Genomic DNA, 22,735 nt, shown 5'->3' with positions numbered 1-22,735 from the left:
GTGTGGGTGTGTTTGTGTGTGTCCTGCGGTGGGTTGGCACCCTGCCCAGGATTGGTTCCTGCCTTGTGCCCTGTGTTGGCTGGGATTGGCTCCGGCAGACCCCCGTGACCCTGTATTCGGATTCAGCGGGTTAGAAAATGGATGGATGTATCTAACTACAGGCCCTTTTTTCTGATATGATACTAATCTACTACAACTTACCCTTTAGCTATGATTAAAGAGTTTTTTTTTTTTGATAGAATTCACATTGCTGTCGGCATTGCTTCGAGTAATCATTTAACAAGCAAAAAAATCAGTCAGTCACGCTGACAACCTTCTATTTCCTAACACAGGGTCACAGGGGTCTGCTGGAGCCAATTTCAGCCAACACAGGGCACAAGGCAGGAACAAATCCCGGGCAGGGTGCCAGCCCACCGCAGGGCACACACCAAATTAGGATCATCAATGCACCTAACCGGCATGTCTTTGGACAGTGGGAGGAAGCATACGCAGACACAGGGAGAAAATTCAAACTCCACGCAGGGAGGACTTGGGAAGCGAACCCAGGTCTCCTTACTGTGCGGCCGCAGTGCTACCTGCAACTGTGCTGCCCAGCAAAAAAATCACTTTTTTATACTTTTACTAATAAAAGGCAGGTTGAAGATTAAATCTAGAATTGTCCAAGACAGCACAATGAAGATTTCTTTTCCTTAGAAATGATTTACCTACTGTTGGAATCTGGAAAAATGCCAGAATCCAATGAACAACTGAGTACTAGGAGTCGGAGACTTGTTCAAGAATCATGTGGGGTGGGGACTGATCAAGGACACTCACGGACAGTGTTTATTTTAGAGAAGGTGTTTAATTCTCTGTGTTCCCTATGCTGGTGTTCACTTAGGCTTCTTCTCGAGATCTGTGTTATATTACATCTTAAGTGATTTATTTGATCTGAATATAAATGTAACAAACATGAGGCATTTCTTTAAATGCTCAGTTGACTTTTGGTGTGTCCAATTTTAGTTCACAAGAGCATTTTCTAGAAGTTGTATATTTAGTAATATGTTTGTAAATGTACGTGTTTGGCATAAATTGACATGTGTGTTATACAACATGAGTAACATGAGCTGCTTTCATGGATGCTTTTGATATTATTTGCTGTTGTCCAATATTGACAACCATACATGCTTGTTCTACCAGAGACTTTTGTTATCTCTGTTCTGCATGAAAACAGGAGATTAAAAAATGTTCTCACCCATCAACTACATTGGGGAAGTAACATATAGAAAAATAGCATTTTTGGGTGGGCTGTTCCATTCTTATCAAAACACTATATATTTTCAAAGCCAATAATTTGTAATTTTGTACAACTTGTCATGAGAGTGAAATATCAAAAAACATTACACCAAAACACTGCTTTGACAATAAAAACCAACATCAACTTTACTATATGCTCATAGCAACAACATATACATATTTAAAAACAAATGGCAGAATTAGCAAAAGCAATGTATAAGTTATCATAAGCATCGCAAAAGAAAGTTAAAAAGCACACTTTCAGTGACCTATCTATGCACCATAATACATTATTGAAAGCAACACACCATCCATTAATACCAGTTACTAAATGGTTTAGATGCCTAGTGATGGATGTTATTGCATCAGTTAGTGTAACAGTCTTCTGTAACTGCACATTTAATGCTTCTATCAACCTCTGGACCAACAAACCTCTATCCTTTTTGTGATCATGATTAAAATGAATCTATTCACTTACAAGTTTGATGTCAGATCCCATATTTTCAGTTTTTTTATTTAAGCACCAATGTTGAACAGGCAATACTAATCTGAAGGATGGTCTGGAATTTGTGTGTAGGTGCCACTCTCTAATATGGGCAGTGCTCCTTACACTCTAGTTCCATTGGTTCCATTGTCTCCAATGCCCTCTACATTTGGCATCATGTGGAGAGATGTATCAGTTTCTCTGTGAAATGGCACACTCACACCTCTGTTTTTTTATAATTATGCCCTTAGTACTAGGGTACTGTACCATGTTAGCCATTATGAATGTAATGAAAAGTCAAGCAAAATGACACCTTTTATTGTCTAACTAAAAAGATGTGTACAAGCTTTTGAGGCAACTCAGGCCCCTTCTTCAAGCAAGATGTTTGACAGACTGCAAGAATCAGTGCAGTTGGTAACCTACTGAATGATGCTGGGCTCTTGACGTTTGAGTATCTTCAGGCTCATTTTGCTATTCCTCCCTCATCCCATGAAAGTGTTTAAGGTAGATTATATCCAGCATGGGTTTCGAAGAGAGGAGGTCATGTTTTACTAACATGCTGGATTTTTTATGAGGAAGAGACAGAAGGATATGATCAAAGTGGAGCATATGATATTATTTATCTTTACTTTCAGAAAGCATTTGAGAAGGTGCCACGTGAGAGGTATCAGTGGGAGTTCACTTCTGCTAGTATTCAAGAGGCTTCATGTTCATTTCATCACACTGTAGTGTGTGTAGCATTTACACAAAATAAAGAAGTCAGATTTTAATCAGTTTTATTACATGATAATCCATATAATATATATATATATGTACATATTTGTGTTGAATATAGCACTGTACAGTACAAATTTGCATTCACAGTTTGATATGACACAAAGTCATTACACAGTTCCCATTGGACTACTAACCTAAGTGTTATATAAAGTTATAGTTTAATAAAAATTCACATCTTGAATAAGATAGTTTAAAATAAAACCTTTTATAGTCTTTGTAAAAAAAATGAAATAGCATGCTTACACCTTAATTGCCCATTTCAGTCTGAATAATAAAATATATTACAATTTAAAACAAGAACACTAACAACAAGAAACATCTTTGCACATTTTTGAAGAGGACAGTTAAAGCTAAAGACTGGCTTTGGAGATGCTAAGAAGGTATAAAGTAATTCATGTGGACTGGCAGAATGTTACTCACAATCTCACGTTGAGAAACTGCTTCAATGAACTTTGTTCCCAAGAACACGTACATGTCCTTGCGCTTACTCTAGCAGCTACTAAAGCTGACCTCACCAAGGCAAAGTACAACTCATTCTAAAATCAACCTACAGAAAGGTTCATGATTTTATGCATTCTTCATAACTTATTAAGTGCTTTGATTGCATTCAGTACAGAACAATGTTTCAGAATTCGAAATGATTGAGCTCCATTCTGGTTTTGACACAAACAAGTACTTTGTTAACTACAAATAAAGTGCAAGTATAATGTCCAACACATTTTAATTTAAATACAAGACTAAAGCACTGCCCGTATTAACCTTAGTTCTAAAAAATCCTTTTGTCGCCTTCTTAGCATCTCGGCCCCTTACCACACTAATTTCCCAAAACAAAACTTGCTTTTAAAAACAGTAATGCCCATTTCAATAAAATTCACATTTTGACATTTAGGGGGGAAAAAAAATCAATTTTGCCATACTTCTACTATTTTTTTTTTTACAGTCTTCCCTCTACAGAATGCAGTAAAAATAAATTGAATTTGACTACACTTTTTCATTTAAAGTTTTATATAAAATGTGGAATAGAATGACTGTTAATATTATTAAAATACAATACTTTTAGAGCATACCCGCTGCTCTACTCATATATACAAAAGGCTCATAAAATTAATATATTTCTTATAGACTAGGTTTACTTACTCAAGTGGTAAAGAAAATGATAACAAAGTTAAATTTTAATAACTGCACCAGTACTTTAAATAATTCAAACAATTCACCATTGTTAAGAGCTGAGAGCCCACAGCTCTTCATTTTAACAGTCTACCCTCATTTATCATCATTATAGAATGTACAAAAACACAAACAACAAAAACGAGACAAAACGACTTTGGCATAGCTCAGTTGCAATCAGTTCTTAAGTAAGAGAGCTGAGTGATAAGGATGTTTCTCTGTAGGAATTCGGAATAAACAGGGTCCATTAAAAGCTAAATAATAAGATGGGAATAAAATTAAAATGTTTAGTAAATTGCTGTAAAAGTTCTATTCAAAAGATAACTGAACTATCCATTTAACAATAATTTGTGTGGTGGAGAACAGTTTCACAAATGGAAATATTTAGGTTCAATAGCTGAAACAGCTGAAAAAGTGCTAGTCGAGCTCATTCTTACAATTCACATTTTCAGGGGGAGGCACTGTCACTATTTTCATTGCTGATAATGATATGACATGAGAAGAAACAAATGTGCAAACTTAATTGACATAGTTTCAGATTGAATAAAAAAGCTGAGAATGTGAACACCACCACCTAGACAGAAGGCCAGCGTACAAGGGCCTGCATGAATGGTTCCCCTTTGCCGAAACTGTAAGAGGACCATTCACTTGTATATGCTTTCATCAATGACAAGCGTGTTTTATGAAACTGAACAGTAGAGGCCTTACTTAATTTTCTAAAACTATTATGCAGAATTACATTTATTTTTATTTCCAAACTACTGGCTGTCAGGTGCAAATGCATGTTATAATGAATGCTTTGCCAGGCTGCACATGCAGAAGATAAATTATATTTACCTAAGCAGGAAGACATGCATAGGTGTAAGCTGGAGGCGCTTGATATATTTTATAGTAAAAATTGTGCAATGCAAAGCAGACCCAAATAAAACAAAGAAACGAACAGAAGTTTAAGGTGATGAATATATTTTTGTTTACATGTGTGTATAATCTGAAAAAGCAGCTAGTTACAAGCTCACATCTTGTAAAGTGCTTACCAAAGGAATAGTACTTACTGTGGCCCGCCACTATTTGTTTGACTGTACTACCTTGCACAAGGCTGCACTCCTTTTATCCATTTCTGAACCTTTTTATTGTAATGGTTGCACAAAGCTGATGCACATTTCGGTAATGCAGGGCAGAAAGCAGGAACTACTTTCAATGGATCACCGGTCCACTGCAGGGTGCAATCAAGCACGTGGTCACACTTATGCTAGGCCAATTTGGAGTCAAATTTTCGGGAGGTTTAACAGCCATATTTATTAATTTATCAATTGCAATAAAGCTTTGGGAATCCTGTTCTGTTTATCCACCCTGCTGGAGCCAATCCCAGCCAAGGCAGGAAACAAACCCCGGGCAGGGCACACACACACACTAGGGACAATTTAGAATCGCCAATGCACCTAACCTGCATGTCTTTGGACCGGAACACCCGGAGGAAACCCACGCAGACACAGGGAGAACATGCAAACTCCACACGGGGAGGACCCATGAAGTGAACCCGGGTCTCCTAACTGCAAGGCGGCAGAACTACCCACTGCGCCACCCCTGTTCTGTTTAGTAAAATGGAAATATAAAAAGACTCTGTGCAAACTTTATTATGCCACTGCTCCAAAGTCAGTCATAAAAGAACTTTGTGTACTGACAGTTTGTGCTGAGAGTTGGAAATGCTATAATAAAACACTTCTGGTGGAAGGATAAAATTTAATTGAAGTCCTATAAATAAAAGACACATTTATTATTTACTGTAGTAATGACAAATCAGGAAGAAGCTATGACTACAAAATTGCCTTTTAGCATTTCTTTTCAGTTTTCACCATTCAATTGGCCTTCACTAAATCTGCTAAGAAAGAAAGAAATCTGTATTATAAAAGTTCATCCCAAGTGCCACAGTCTAATTTGCCAAATAACAAACAAGGCTTTCAGCCTAGGTGGTGCTGGAGTGAGATTTAAAAAAAAAAGCTTCCTGTTTATTAAAATGTAGCAAATTCTAATTACATTGTCCTTAGTGCACGGCATTACTGTTGTCAACTTTAATTCCATTTATTTGTAGATGTTCCCTGGTTTGAGCCTTAGTTCACTCAACTGATATCTCTTTGCAAGGAACATCCATCCATTATCCAACCCGCTATATCCCAACTACAGGGTCACAGGGACATTTGATTCCAATTGAGGGGAATTCCCATTAACAGAGACATGCATGAGAAAAATGAAACCTGGTTGATGTGCTGTAAATTTGGTCTTTGCTGTTTTAGACTACATTGTTTTGTTTAAAGTAAGCACAAATAATTTTTTTTACAAGATCAACTGACACATTTGTATTAGTTAACAAGCCCTTCAAATTATTATAGTGTAAGCCAAGTGAATATTAAAAATACATTGATATACTTTTCTTTTTACCAAATGCTTAGAACATAAAGAAAACATTAAAGGTAACACAATACCCAGTACTACCTGGTATTGAAATTCATACTTTTGACAAAAACAAACCACTGGCAATAAATTCCTCAATAAACATAATAAAAATGTTATAAATGTAAAGAATCTTAAAAGGAACCGAAACACTGTCCACATCTATTTTGTAATGTATTTTGTATTCAATTTACTCAAAAAACAATAACACAGATAAAGGAAAAAGACATGTTCACATTATTTAGGTCTGACCCGTGGTTTATGAAAAACCTTACTTTAATGTTAGCAATATCTGCTACTGTACAACTGTACTGACTGACCAATGAAAACACTACGTATGACAGATTTCTAATGATCCAGGCCAGCTGGACCTGATCCCTGTGATTTTTTTTGTTATTGCAGGAGGTTGTCTTTTTTGTTCAAACAAGCAAGTGGCGCTTTTTATGAAGAGCTAGGTGGTCTGAGCGGGAAAAGCTGCGGTCACAGTCTGGACACTGAAATGGCTTGATTCCAGTATGCTTGCGAAAGTGTCTTGTGAGTTCATCAGAGCGGGCAAACTTCCAAGTACATCCATCCCACATACATTTGTACGGCTTCTCACCTGCAAAAACCCAGAAAGAAAATGTAAGTGCAATTTTATAATCTGTAACTTTATAATCAAATAGTATCTATTTGATTTTACTGAAAGGTCAAGGTACACAGTCCTGAATATGTAGATATTCACTGTGATGAATGATTTTTGATACTCTTCTATTACCTGAGTAAAACTATCAATAGGATAATAACTTATTTGATTAAGACTCTGACATTGATTTTAACTAGCCTTCTTTTGTTTCACAAAAGAATTAGGGTGCTGTGCCAGAGTTACAAATCGGAACTTTCACATAACGCAACCAGTATTTGAAAAGATGCTGATGGTAACCAGAAGAATGCTTATATACCATTCACTCACACCCTTCCAACTGACAATTAACAAATCACACAAACTATTGTCCTCTTCCCTATCAGGTGCACTGAGTTGACTAATATTTTTGTCCGACCATTATCAGTCAATGATTTCTCATGGTATACAATTAAACAGCCTGACCCGGGTTCGCTTCCCGGGTCCTCCCTGTGTGGAGTTTGCATGTTCTCCCCGTGTCTGCGTGGGTTTCCTCCGGGCACTCCGGTTTCCTCCCACACTCCAAAGACATGCAGGTTAGGTGGATTGGCGATTCTAAATTGGCCCTAGTGTGTGCTTGGTGTGTTTGTGTGTGTCCTGCGGTGGGTTGGCACCCTGCCCAGGATTGGTTCCTGCCTTGTGCCCTGTGTTGGCTGGGATTGGCTCCAGCAGACCCCCGTGACCCTATTCGGATTCAGCGGGTTAGAAAATGGATGGATGGATGATATTTTTAAAACTAATTGTACATAATAAATACCATCTCAAGGTGCTTATGAAATAATTAACTATAATACAATTATTAACATTATTGATCTGTTAAATATTTGAAATAAATATCTTGTGCGGGATGAAATTAGTACAAATTTAAAAATATAGATTTTACTGAAGATTTAAATCTGCATCATTTAGGATAGAGCATTTTGCCTGCCCCATTTAGGTCGTTTTTTGCAAGCTCAGAAACACCAAAAAAAATTTAACGTAACATGCATTTCTTTGGGATGTAGGAAGAGACAGAAGAACCTGAAGATTCTGTTTAAGAGTCCAAGACTGTAGAGCTCTAAACACTAAGCTATGGTCAAGCCAAATAAATAAATAAAATAATAGGTTTTCTTCATTTAAATAAATTGCATTTGGGTGACTGCATAAAAGACAAAAAGCTATCTAAACCTTGAATTATTTTATTCAAATTTAAACTATATGTACACAATTACTTAAACGAGCAAATAATATTTAATTAGAAGTTAGCCTGTTTTCTCCAAGTATTTATCCATCCTTAGCATGACATAAAACCAACACGCTTACTTCGTTTTCTCAGTGTTACATGGTAATACCGATTGAATAAGACACAACCTTGTAAATATGATACCTGGTTCAACCAAAACTTGCAAATGTGAGTCAAACTCTTACCTGTGTGTGTTCGTCTGTGAGCTTTCAAATGGGAACTTTTCGTGTAGACTTTGTTACAACCTTCATAGTCACATCTATGAATGCGTCGTTTTCTCACAGTATCCGGGGATTCCACAGGAAGGGGATGCTTGATTGACCGAACAATAACTGAGGGTGTGTGACTTCTAAAAGACAGAAAAAAATAATCTCTTTATAAGAAAATCTTTAAACTGATGAAAGAACATTCTCAGTACATTCAATAATTTATTAATTTTATGTTTATGAGGAAGCCATTTTAGTTACTTTAATACTTTTTTTTAAATGTAATCAAAACCACTATGAAATTAGTGTTAGGATTTTTGAATTCACTTTACACTTTGAACACATCCATTGTTATATTGTTATATAATGTCACTGTCATATAAACAACATACTTGCAAAGGCATTTACCTATTAAAATGATTCATAAAGAAAAATAAACCAAAATTCACTCTGTTAAATTAGTTTTTAACCTCACAGTACTGATTAGAAAACTGGAAAATATTCATTCAAAATGACAGTTCCAGTACAAGACATTTTGATAGATATTACAGCCATGTAAATGTTTGTGACTGCCACCTGAGGTGGAGACATGGTTAGGTACAAAATACACTAGGATTTTAGGGAGATATGCAATACTGGGTTAATGGCAATGACAGTTTAACTGATTTAATAGTTACATTTTAACAACTCATAATAAACAATTTGTTTTCCTTTATTAAAAATAAAACATGTCAAGATATAGCATTTCTAATTAAAAAGAAATAAGAAAATGTTAAAACAAGGGACTCAAATGACACAAGGTATTCTTTGTATACTATTTAATAGTTTTTAAATTTTTATTTCAGTTGTAGAACAGTCTTTGTTAGAATGGCAGAGAAAGCTAATGTGGCCAGGTTTTTTTTTGGTAAAAATGGGGTTTGCTTTTTTGTAATATAATGAGACTAGTTCACAGGTGATCATGGAGAAGAGTTGATATTATGTACAAAAATTACTGTGATTTTTATGCATAATCATGTTGTAATTATATTTGAGGGTCCTACTTATATTACACTTTTAAAATACTGATATGTTATCTAAAGAAGTTAGTTAAAGAAATCAGGCACCTTGACATGCACAGGCTCAACATACTTCAAGTTTCCAATTTGAATGTTTTTAACACAAAATAATACCAAGAGTGATTAAGGAAACTTTATATTTTATTTATAAAGTATCTAAAACAATTTGTGCAAAGTATAACAAAAGCCTGTTTCTAACTATGTGTTTATCTTCTCAATTTGCTTTTTAAAAATGTCAACTTATTTCTTCCTTTAAACAAAAAAGTAGGCCTTTTGAAGCAAAGCTGTCGTCATCTCTTTCTCCAAGGCATAAACAGAAACCTAATTGTTCCAGCCACTCCTTACAACATAATTAAAGCTTCCTGCTAGCAAAAGGGTGCGGCTTCTTTTCTCTGTTGACATCAATACCTAAAAGTAGATGATCGGACGGTGTGCCACACCCACAGGATGCGTAAAATTGGCTCTTTGTATTATAGCACTGTTTGTAGGAAAAAACTTTTAACTCTCTGTTTGCTAGGCACTGCTGCTAATGAAATGTAAAGAAAAAGAAAGAAAATGACTTGACATATTAGCTCTTTTTGGAATAATTTTAGGTCATTACCCCAGTTGGGTAAAGTGAGTATGGAAAATGTCTGAGCTTTTAACTTCCATTTTTAAGTCATTGTCAGTGTTTATTATCTTTAAAAGAAGCTGTCATGAATACCAGTATATAGTATAACCCTTTGATTCATTCAGAAAGGAAAGTCTTTTCATGCTATTTTATCTCCTTAAAGTTAGCAACTGTACACATTCCTCAGAACTAAGTATACAGCAACTTTATAGACACCACAAACTTTTTTGCTGGCACCTAAAACATTACTGTACACTTCTAACAATTTTAGACCATTACAATTTTTTATATCAAGAATTAAGAAAACTTACCGATGTAGTAAAATATTGATGCTACTGTGATCCTTACAACATAATAATTTTAATATGTAATATGAGAAAACATTGGATAATTCACAGAATAATTGCCTCAATTTTCTAGTCAGTGTTTTAAATCAGAAGAAACTGATGACATGTTAAGTGAAACTTAAATCTGGCAAACTCTTGTCTACACATTTGTACAGATTACAGTAATTACAAATTTAATCACTTGATATTTTAAACAGAATTATATCAAGGAAATGAAAATGATAATTAAACTTCTTGGATCATAAGTTCACTGTATACAAAGTGCCTGTATTGCTGATTCATTAGATAACGTTTATTTTCAAATCCACTTCCTTATTCCAAGTACTGCATTCTTTTTGCTTATAAGGGAAAGTATTTTTTAACTCAATGAGGCAAAATGTTCATATAAAACTTTAATATTAAATGCTACATACAGACTATTGCCTGATTTTAAATGGCTTAACTTTTGATGTTGTGCGAATCTCAAAATTCTTGCGGTAATGTGTACTGACCATTGTATACTGTTCTATGGCAATATTTTGTATTTTCCTCGAGCAAAATGAAAACATATCAAAATTACTTTCAACAAAATCAAATCAAATGTTATTTTTCATACACATATTATACATACAGTACAATATGTAGTGAAATGCTTGGTTACTCTGATGACAGTGCCTATAAATGAATTTATAAATATAAAAAAATCATTAAATAAGCGATAGTAATAATTAACAACTAAATAAATCACTTAATTAATGTGAGAGAGTTAACAAAAAGGCATCATACAGTTCTAGACATATAATTAATACAGTGTAACTGTGCAATTCAGATAGCAAGCAGAAAGGATTTCTAAGACACAAAAAAATTAACTATTGTAAAATGTAGCACAAATTATACAAACTGTAGAAATATTTACCTTATAAACACTCTCATATTGAAATCTTCAATGACACACATATAGTGATTTGAAAATGTATACACTCTTTTGGATTTATTATTTTACATATATGGACATGACTAACATTTACCTTGTCCTCATCAGGTCATAAAATTAGATTAAGTCTAACCACAGATGACAAATAACACATCACAGATTTGACTTTGACGTTCTGTATTCAAATATCCCAATACCACAAAAATGCGAACATTGAAAACAACAATGCTTAACTGAGATAGGATGTTAGAACAAATACCTGTAGCTGCAGGGATTATGGCAGGACTGAAACTGTGAACCACTGCTCTGTACTTTCTGACTTTGTCAGACTTTACAGTTGCCCTAATTTATTACTGCCATAAACGTGCAATCAGTGCAGCTTGGAACTTCTTAAAACAACAATAACTAGAAAGTTCTCAACCATTTTAAGGGAGGGCTGGTGGGGTTGTGGGGGGGGGGATGGTTGCTTACTATGGTGAAAAACAGAGAATTTATTTATAGTAAAACATATTAGTTATACAAGTGATGCCCAGAATAATAAAGTTACCCATTGAGCTGTCATATTCAGTGATTAAGGAAGTGGTTTGTTTTCATGTTACTTTGTTTTATATATTAGTTTATCTAATCACAGAAGTATATGAGTGTGGCACAGTGCTTCTGCCTCAAAAATCTAGTGTTCCAATTTTTTGGGTACTTCAATTTTTCTCCCACAGCTTAGATGCATATGTTATATGTACTGACAATCATAAGTTGGTCCTGCGTGAAAGTCTCCTGCAATGAACTTTTCATCTGCACGAGCCTGTAGCAAGCCATACCACCTCACTTGTTTTGCCTTCTGTGGCTGTTCTTTCGAAGGCTTACTGTGCTCTGTACCGAAAGAAACTTTACTATGGACATTAATATCCATGATGTCCTGAATATTTGAAAGATAATATATTTAAAGCACTGCCATTGGAGAAGTAATTACCCACACATCCATGCCTAACAAACAAAAATATTTTATGAAATTCAAACAAATACAATCCACAAACCTGCAATTTTCTTCAATCATCTCACAATGTATCTAGGTTGCATTTCCCAAAAGAATCAAAACACCAAGAATGTTGTAAATTCCACCTTAAGACTGACTTAATTTAAGAGCGTTTCTCAAAACCCATCATAACTAAAGCAGCTTATCAATCCTTCATAATCTATGTGCTCCCCAATCCACTAATTAATCACTAAGTGTTTCTTAAGATGACTACTTTTTGTGACAGACACCAAACACATTAAATTCACATCATGACAGTTTTCTGAACATTTAGAAAAGTAAGTTTTACACTTGATATGATATCACTTTTATGATAAAATGCATTAATGTATTTGTAGCATTATATCATACTATGTGCTTTAAATGTTTTGAAGAATCTGTGATTTACAGTTTCAGCTTTCTTTGCTTTTTTTTTTACTTTTTGGGGGAAGAAGGAAGAAAGGATAGAGAAGGACAAGAATAACAGCTTTGTACATTTGTACAACAGACAGGGCTGCTGTATTAAAACCTGGCCGGAAGAACTTCAGTTGAATTCTGTGCATGACGCTCCATCTACCACCTCACAAACCCAACACATCCACATTATTTAAATTAACTCAATGGTTTGTGATCACTAAAGATTAGTTACAGAAATTGTGGCTAGGGAGTACCCATAATACCTTTATTTGAGACGATTCAGCAATGTACCAAAAAACAAAAAACTAGAGTTTGGTGAGTTTAAACAATGAGTTTAGGGTGATAGCAGGGATCCTCTGTGTTGACATGTATCGACACATGTAATTAACTCTCAGTCGCCAGCCAAAAAACAATAAAATCAATCAGATATCATACAGTTCTGTCAGGACAGCAGTACACATTAAAGTGTGTTATTTATCTACTGTTCTATATACTAAAAAAGGATAGATGTAATACTGTGGTGGCTTGTTATCTGTGGTTAATGCAGAACACTAAATAAATAAAGCTAGATTACACATGTGTTATTATCTGTTTAAAGCGCGAGTCAAAAGAACCCCAAGAAAAAGTCTGGGAAGCAAATGCAACTTAGACTAAAAAAGATTCAATTATAGAAATTTCAATGTTAATGATATGTACAAAAGAAATATGTAGTGCCTTTTTTATTTAATATTTTTATAAATTCATTCTTGTTGAGAGGTTGAATTTTATATTTGCATCAACTTTAAAAAAATTCAGTGAGAAGTGCAACACACATAATTCCTGAAGGTGACATCTACAACACCGCCAAACAAAAGCTGAGCGTATAAGAGAACACAGAATATCTGATCTGTATCAGATTGGAAGAACTGGTAAAATTAATTAAAATATTAAGACATATTTAAAAAAAAAATCAGAATTGTGTTACACAAAGCCTTAGTCTAAATGCACTGCCTAAAACAAAGTTAACATGGACTATTAATGTGGATTAGATACTGAAATGTGGATAAAAGGAAATGCCTGTGTGTTAATAAAATGAATGAAACACGCCCTTAGAACTCCAAAAAATTGGGTTTATCTCTTGTAAGGAGTCTCCCTTTGTTCCCATGGGTTTTCTTCAGGCACTCCAATTCCCTCTCACATATCAAAGATATGCACGTTCAGCTAACTGGCAACCAGGCTTTGATCCAAATGATGAGAGGATAGCACTGGCTCTTCAGAATGCTACAGACTTCATATGTTATTTTTACATATAAAATTATTATTAACTTGCTCTATCTGTTTATTGTGGTTCTTACTACACATGGAAAGAAGGCAAAATAATACCAACAAGATTATTCATGTTTCTTTCCCTAACTAATTTAATTCCTTCTATTGTTAGTACAGGGTGGTCCAGATCTAATTATGCAGATCCAGATCATTTGGATGACTTTGATTTATGCGGGGACGATTCCAGTTCGGTAAGAAGATGATTATTCATGTTGTCATTTCGCACACTTTTCAATGGTCCGGGATTTTATGGGTGATTTTCTATGTAATAAACTTAAAAAGTTATAGCGTAATGAAAATTGCATAATTAGATCTGGACCACCCTATATATGTTTATGGACAGCTTGGTTCAATGATGTTTTGTAGTTTTTAAACTTTTACTCTAGCATTTTCTTTTTCATAAATCACTAAAACCAGTCTCACTAATTTACAGCATACATGATTACTGTAACTGTGACCCTCACTAGGAAAAGCAGATGGGAAGATGAGAAGGGATGACCATCATATTTGTTTTCATTAAATGCGCATATGTTGGTATGGTGTTGATGAGTACTTAAAGAGTAAAAGAGAATACATCTATCTATCCACTTTCTGAACATGTTTTATCCAGTTCGAGGTTGTGGGGTATACAGCAATAACATACAAAGGCAAAAATTAACTCTGGATGAGATACTAGAACACTGCATGGGGAAGTCACCCTTATCAAGATGGTCTCACTTATCAGCACATTTTAAAGATGTGGGAGAAAATCTGGAATATGCACAGATACAGCAACAGTCACAGGGAAGAATAAGCAAATTTATCAAAGATGCCTGGTCAGGCTTCAAGTCAATGTAATGGAGCTGTAATGACTGTAAATGTAACCTAAAATAAAAAAGGTCTGTGTGTTTAGATGTACAGTAGCTGTACTCAGGCAAATGTCTCTGAAACCTTTTTAGGTTTTTTTCCCATAAAGTGCTTACAAAAGCTTCCTCTAAAACATGTATTATTAAAAATGTCACAATTACATCACATGCACTCTGATTAAAATAAACAACAGCATGAATGGTTCAATGTAGGTAATTTCATTTGAGAAAAAAAAAACAGGCTTTCAAACCCACATGCATATATTAAGCACAGTAATTTTCGTTTCATACAGGACTTACTTTCTAATGTGTAAAAGCTCTTAAAGCAGACAGAAAATCACTAAGCATGTACTTTCTTAACTCTTTAAATCAGAAATTGCATTTCATGTTTCATGGCAATGTAGTTTTAGATTGTAACCTAATTACAAACCAGGAGCCTACTGGGCTGAGTCAATTGTTCATAAAGAAAACAGAACATGTATTAAATGTTACCTTCCTCATCTTATCTGTAAGCAAGATGAAGGATTAAATATTCAAGTAATTTTTTTGGGTTATTGTTCTCACATGACTGCTATCTGGGAAGTAGAAATGTTAGCCTTAAATGTATATCATACCATAGGTGGATACTGTAAATGTAAAAAAGAACTGGCAAGTACATTGCTTTAATTAAATATGGAAGAATGACCTACTACAGTTGTACCCAAACTTGGTCCTGGGCACCCACTGTGGCTGTAGGTTTTGTTTTTAATTGTACTCTTGGGCTAATTAAGTGAACTGTTATTTCCCAAGTTCTGCGTTTTGGTAAAAAAAAATGAAAATAAACCAAGTATTTATATGGGAATAATGTATTATTTTTCTTTTTAACAATTTTTCATCTTGATTTTCATTCTACTTTTCTAGGTGTTGTAATTGTTTAATTAATCCATTATTTACTAATTAGTGGGTCTGACTCTAAAGTAGTGCCTTTGATTATTCAGTGTTATTTGCCTGGGTGTCTACTCTGCTTATTTTTATTTGTCATTAATAACATACAGCAAAGGGAAAACTGCACAGAGATATTTCTAAATGTCTTCTAAATGTAAAAATCATGCTGCTGTGCCTTTCAGAATGTAGAATATGAGAAAAAAATACTAGCTAATTAAATGAGATCAGCGTTATCGGGTGTTGTCACTGATTATGAATCTGGATGGAACAAAAACCTGCAGCCACAGTGGGCCCCAAGGACCGAGTTTGAGAACCCCTGACCTACTGAAGTCATTGGCAACCAATTGAATCACCAGAATAACTACGGCATGTATTAAAATTGCCTTGGTTTTTTGAGACAAACATTATTCCTAACTTTGCTCATGGTGCATGTAAACTATTTTAATAAACAACCATTGATTAAATTGTTCAAGTTTGTTGTATTGACCATATTTAAGGAGCACATTTGATTCTCATTAATGCTTCTATTCTCACTGAAAATAAAAAATGTACATAATGAAAGTGTCTGTCTATCCTTTCTCTGAGTATGTCTTTTTCATTTCAGGTCCCAAGAAGCTACAGCCTACTCTAGCAGCATGGGCTGCAAAGTATGAACCAAGTTTGGTTTGGACATCAGTCCTCTACAAGTCACATCTATGCACACATTTACACTCACTCATAATTTACGGCTACCGTTTAACTAAGTATATGCCTCAAGAATGTGAAAGGGAACCACCTTGGAGCTAGAAGGCAGCAGTACTAACCACAATTCTGTCCTCCAAAGGAAGTAAGCAAAGGAAGTAAATAAAAAAAAAGAAGACCGCAGTTGTTCATGTATAGGCAAAAACACATCATGATAAAGCACAGAGAAAAACAACACAACTTACAACAGTGTAAAAATTAATTTATAATTCACTGCATATGATATTTGATAGCTAATAATTTCAGTATTTCTGAAGTCAGTTGTTTCCTTATTCTAATTATTGAAATCTGAGTTGTTAAATGAAGCATAATTTGTAAATTAAGAAGTGTCTTTCCCAGTAACTTAGGATCAGAGACAATGAGTCATTAGAAGATAGAGAAAGAAAAGAATATTGAATATACCCATTTCATTGTGGCAAAAGTTTATATTCAAAACTCTTTCACATTTTGCTTGTATGTTTGTGGAATAGTTATAAGTAAGTAACTTTTATCACAAACTCTCACCACTATAATTCCTGTGGGAAGGATACATACTCTCCGTTTACAGCAACTGGTGTAAATGGAGTTTCCGTATAAGTAACAGCTAGAGTAAATGAATCTATGGTGCAAACTACAAGCTAGAGTATAGTATCACTAAGAATACTACTTTCACCTAAAATGGTTTGAAAATGTGTGGGGACATGTGATGTGAAGAATAAAGGAAAATGGAGTGTCTATAGTTTCTCTCTACTCTATTTTAGCAATCTTTAAAGCTATGGGTTGAAGCACTTAAAAAGGAGCTGTGAGGGGTTTGTGTATGTGTGTCAAGCATTGTAAGATGAAATTATTACCCATTATAAAGTAGAATTATACAATTTTTATTTTTTTTGTTGTCATTAACTACTATTCAGTATTCTATAATATATATATAAATTGGGTATCACAGTAGCACAGCTGGTAACATTGTTGATGGAAGACTCAGCTGTGACACTTGCTTGAGAATAGGGCTGCAACGATTAGTTGATGTAATCGATGACGGCGACTACAAAAAATTGGCGATGCAAATTTTTTTTTACTGTCGACACATCATAAACAGAACCTTCAATAGAGGCTCCATTCACAAAGAACCACATTGGTTTTTGTAACTGCAATGCGTGGAATGGAAGTTAAAATCTATTGCTAGCTTCTGTATGAAAATCTGCATGTTCTCTGTATGCCTTGGTATTATTATAACAGATAAAAATAAGTGTGCTTATTAGGGTAGAGCTGCTGGTGTGGAATGCAGTTTTTGACTCTTCCCAGCTGTTTCAGCAGTGGCTATGACAGGTTTTCTGATAAGCTTCATTCCAAATATAAGACTAGAATTTATATTTTCCATTGTAATCAACAAATGTTTCTAAAGGATGCTCTGTGGCCTTGGAGTGAAACTGATTTATTTTTTTCTAACCATTCTCTTTGAAGATTTTGTTATAAATGCAGCTGAACCCCCCTTGTCGGGGGCCTTCCTTGCATTTTCTCTCTGTAAGGAAAAGCCACTCTGCTCACCAAGAAGTCAGAAATAAAAGATTCTGCTTATTAGAATTGGTGTCTGCCTGCTATTTGTTTGAACCTTCGTCCACAAATGCACTACATGAACATCTGGGGGCAATATCGTTTGTTATTGTTTGTCAAGAGACACACGATTCTACCAACGCAAGAATCCTGGAGCTGTGATGCCGCCGTCTCTCGAGAGGTAAGTTTTAGCAAGTAAACTTAGTGTCACGTGTTAACGTTGATGTTTGTACTATAATGTGTATATCAAGGTTTCAACAATGACAGTTAACCCTTAAACTGACATACTTGGGGGTTAATGCACCGCTGGACGCCAAATACTTTTTAGCTGCACTTTTTAAGTAAACATAACAATTCACAAAGAAAATGTGAAATTTTAATGGAACACATATTTTTTTTTATGCAAAGAGCATCACAATTACTGCAACACTGATCATTTTACGCACTGCAAATGAACTGTAAAAACTATAAAAAAAAAAAAACTACTGCAACAACCTATTACTATATGTTCAATATGCAACTGAAGTTACTGATGAAATTTAGTATATCAACAAGCCAACTGCGCTTGAACTGGCTGCGTGCAAACACAGGGGTAAACGCTGATGACTGCAGGCTCATCTAGTGCAGCAGCGGAATCCCAGAGACAGTGTTGCTGCAGTTCTGTCGGGGCCGGCAGTGGTTGTGACATGGCTGCTCAATGAATATACGGCACTGACTGATCAGCTCCGGAGTGCTGGCAAATTGCACTGAGAAACAACTTTATCCAGTTGCAGAGTTCAATAAACGTACTTTGCCGAATATATGTCGCTGCATATACTCGGCTTCAGCGTGCTTCCAAAATGCACTGGAAAATCGACTCTAGCTGGTTACGGAGTTCAACAAATGTACTTTTCCGAATATACTCAGCTCTGGTGTGCTGGCAGTAATTAGCTTGTTACATATTTTAGTCCGTTATTTTTTTATTTTGGCATAACATAGTACATGATGTGGTAAACTACAACATTTTTCTTTCAGAGTGTGATGATTAAAACATCTTTCTCTAACTGAAAAATCATTCTTATGTATTCCTGCTACCTCTTCTCCCACTGAGCGTCTCTTCTCAGCAGCTGGGAACAATGTCTCAAAGAAGAGAGCCAGCCTCACACCACAGCCTGTCGAAATGCTCACGTTCCTGCACTGCAATCAGGAATATATGAACTGAAATCTTTTATAAAATGTACATTATTATTTTATTTTATTTGAATTGAAGCTTTGTTTAAACTTTTGGACTTTAAGACACACCAGTGGCCATTTTTGGTTAAGTTAAAATGCACTTTTTGTGTTTAAAAACTATGTGCACTTTAGTTTGTATTGTTTAATGTATTTCTTTTTTATTGTGATGGTCACACTAATATAAAAACATCTGATTATTTTCAAGTTCATATGTCTCACTGGTTGTTATTTTAATTTGATTATTATTAATTTTAATCATGTTAATACAGAGACATCAAGGTGACATTCACAGGTTGACAGACATGAGCAGATGAGGTAAGACATGCACTGGAGCCCAGAACAGGATGTGCAAACACAGGTCGCAGGGATCAAAATAGTCAGACATGAAATAATTGTGACTAATCGAAAAAAAATTGAACAATTAGTCGACTACCAAAATAATCATTAGTTGCAGCCCTAGTTGAGAACCATAGTATTAGGTTGACTGAAATACTAAAAGAAGAATAGCAGGTTTGATGGTTTGTGCATAGCTGGGGCCAACTACCTAATGACATCCCATTCAGGGACGGCTCTTGTGTTGCATCCATTGCTCACTGAGAAGGCTCCTGCTCAGCTGTATTTTAGCCTGGATAAAGAAGTTCCTGAAATCAATACATTGAAGAATGGATATAACAGACATGAGCTCGGCCACATTCCAAGGTGTGATTAAACTGTATTTTATTAATGCTAAAACCCATCCTTACCAGAATTTCATGAATAAACAGAAAGTAATTCTTTCAGTAGTTGTAAATAATACAAATGAATAATGTCTAGTTTTTCATTAGTTGACAAAAAAAGTATAATATATCAAGAAATATGTTTTACTTACTCATGTAGCATTTGCATGTGTGGTGTAGTAATGACAGACGATGAAACTTCTTCATTGTAACTGTCTTTCTCTTGCTTTGGCTCTTGTTTAATGGAATGGATGTATTCTTTGTTAATGTCTTCCTCTTCCCTTGAAATAACTAAATGAGATAAAGCATTTCAAACAGGGATACATTTTTGCATAATGGATGTTGCCAAAATAAGTTATTTTCACTGCATTTATCAAAACATATAACCTAATACTGCTAAGAGTTGGCAAGAAAGAGGAGTTAAGTGATAGCGAAGAAAAAAGTTAGTTACTAATTATTAAAATTTAACCTTTAATTAGCATAATAAGATGAATTTTTAGAAATGCTTTACTATTTCTAAATGCTGCAACTTACTAATTAATTACTATATAAATATGTTCAGTACTTAAATTTATTAATCTCATTTTGCACTTAGGACAAGGAATTAAAATTACATATTCTGTTTTATTCATAAAAATGACTAAAATTACAGACAAATTAAGGATTATAAGAGCCCATTCGTCTTTAATCCTATGATGGCTTTTTGGAAGATACTAGAGCTAGTATAGCCTGTTAAAATATTATCATTTAGCACTGATAAAATATTTGTATAAATGATATAATTATAATTTAAGCTACTTGGAATTTTTATGCAAACTAGTGACATACTAGAAATGTATTTTCACTTTGTCACACTTAGTAAAATGGTACTTTGAAAATGATTCATGTTTAAATAAAAAGATAAACAACTATCCCTGCTCACAGTGTGCTAGCCATACTATTATGGCCTATTTTTTCCTTAATCTTAATCTAATTAAATCACTTTGCTGTGTCCTCTCACATGCCCCTTGAAAACAAGAAAATATGTAAAAAGTACAAAATTAACCGAATACCCTCCTGCACCATCAATGAAATTGTAGACAAGCATCACTACAAATAAGAAAACTTGCATGGATGTTAGTGGTGAACAGCTTTATGACAAAGTACAAAGTTAAGGAAAATCAGAAAACATCTAATCTTTGAGTTTTAGGAAATTTTCAAACTGAACAACCTATATAACAAGCAGTTTAGGCACTTCATACTATTTTAAAGACATTTCTGTTTTTCTTGCACAGTATTTTTTAATAAAGTATCTTGTGGAGAAGGAGACTACCAAAATACATATATAATTTTTAAAATTTGAATTAACCAAGGAAAATTATCCCCTCATTTCAAGATGAAAATAATAACATTAAGAATGCAGCCACTCCTTCATGAACATATATTTACCTTGATTAGCATGACTTCTTATTTCATCACTCATCACCGAAGGGACCATTAATGGTTGAGAAAGATGAGGAGAATAAAGCAGAGACACTGGCTGCACCACTACTGATGGTATAACTGAAAAAATCCCTTGACTGGATAGTCCTGTGTTAGGCAGAATTGGAAAAGGCATGGGTATGGTCAGAGGTGGAACATTTGGAGAAGTTCTTTTATGTGTTGGGCTGCAGTGAGACATTATGCCTTGCATACTAGTGTTGGAGAGGCTGGTCAATGAATATGGCGAAGAAGGTGAACTTGAGATGGGAGGTGAACTCCGTGGCTTCACAGATAAATCTACCGGTTCCATCTGGCTTTCACATAACAATCCATCAGGATGTGAAAATGTCCTGATGCTTTGTCCACTGGAATACATTGAAGGGTATTTTTCCGATGTTTTCTCTTGGTTTTGGGGTATGTATATAGGATAGTACTAGAGGAGAGAAAAAAACAGAAACAAAGATAATCAGCATTTTTAAATAAATCTTAATTAAGAATGTGATATTTATTATTAATATTTCCTCACTAAATTTGAATGAATGATTTCAGTATGGTCCTTAAAGGACCCCTCTTGATAATTTAACAAACGCCTAAGAGAAATTAGATTCTTCAGAAAAGTCTGGTTGTTGTGCAGTTTTTCATGGCGCATAAAGTCAATGTGTCTCTTTTCATGCACATCAAGTGAATTGAATAGTCCTGCTAACACTCAAAAACACATTTCTTTATTGATTTTATTATGTTAAGAGTGTGTTGCTTATTTAAAATAAAATTCCACAAGTCAAGATATATAAAGTTACTAAATAAAACATTACAATGAAAAATGGGTTACTTTAAAAAATTTAAAAAAATATATATATTAGGCCAGCATCCTTAGTTAAACAGAATTAATACATATTAAAAAGGGAGAAATTCAGTAATTTCATTTTGAAATATAAATATAATGTAAGAAAAAATAAATTGGCATTACATTAACATCATATATCAGTGGCACACAAAAATGGTAAGACATTGCTACTTGCTCACCCTCCCTTCTTAAGCAGACTTGGCTAACACATTGACTACATTCAGGCAAAATGCTCTCTGCATCCATGGACATCTGATAAGAGAATGTTTTTACTAAGAACATTTGAAATTCCAACAAGTTATGATCATATCAATAAGTACAGGCACTTTTTGTCAATAGTTACAGTGGAGATTTTGAAGCAAATATTCAGAATAGAATACTGAAATTCTACTAAGAATCATTCCATATATTTTCACATAACTAGAGCCAGCACACTGGTACAGTGGGTAGTGCTATTGTCTCATAATTATAGGTTCAAATAAAGGTCAGGCTATTCCTATATGTGAAGTTTGTACATTCTTGTCCTGATTTCTCTCTGAATACAATTGTTTTCCTTACACATCCCAAAG

The 22,735-nt window shown here is 34.5% G+C and overlaps 1 protein-coding gene across 1 annotated transcript in view; it reads right to left on the bottom strand.

Moving 5' to 3' along the window:
- Positions 1-5,450: 5,450 nt before the first annotated feature.
- The window catches only part of klf3 (Kruppel-like factor 3 (basic)), a 45,247-nt gene continuing 27,962 nt past the window's right edge, over positions 5,451-22,735 (bottom strand). Inside the window, exons 3-6 of the mRNA XM_039751287.1 lie at positions 21,290-21,755; positions 20,014-20,152; positions 8,217-8,380; positions 5,451-6,749 (exon numbers count right to left, since the gene is read on the bottom strand). Of these exons, the coding sequence (XP_039607221.1) occupies positions 6,568-6,749; positions 8,217-8,380; positions 20,014-20,152; positions 21,290-21,755 (951 nt within the window). The 3' untranslated portion in view covers positions 5,451-6,567. The remainder of the gene's footprint in view (positions 6,750-8,216; positions 8,381-20,013; positions 20,153-21,289; positions 21,756-22,735) is intronic.

The sequence above is a fragment of the Polypterus senegalus genome, chromosome 4 (assembly GCF_016835505.1).
Source record: "Polypterus senegalus isolate Bchr_013 chromosome 4, ASM1683550v1, whole genome shotgun sequence".
Lineage (NCBI taxonomy): Eukaryota > Metazoa > Chordata > Cladistia > Polypteriformes > Polypteridae > Polypterus > Polypterus senegalus.
Note: the sequence above shows the minus strand (reverse complement) of the source record. Positions and strands in the feature narration are given on the sequence as shown.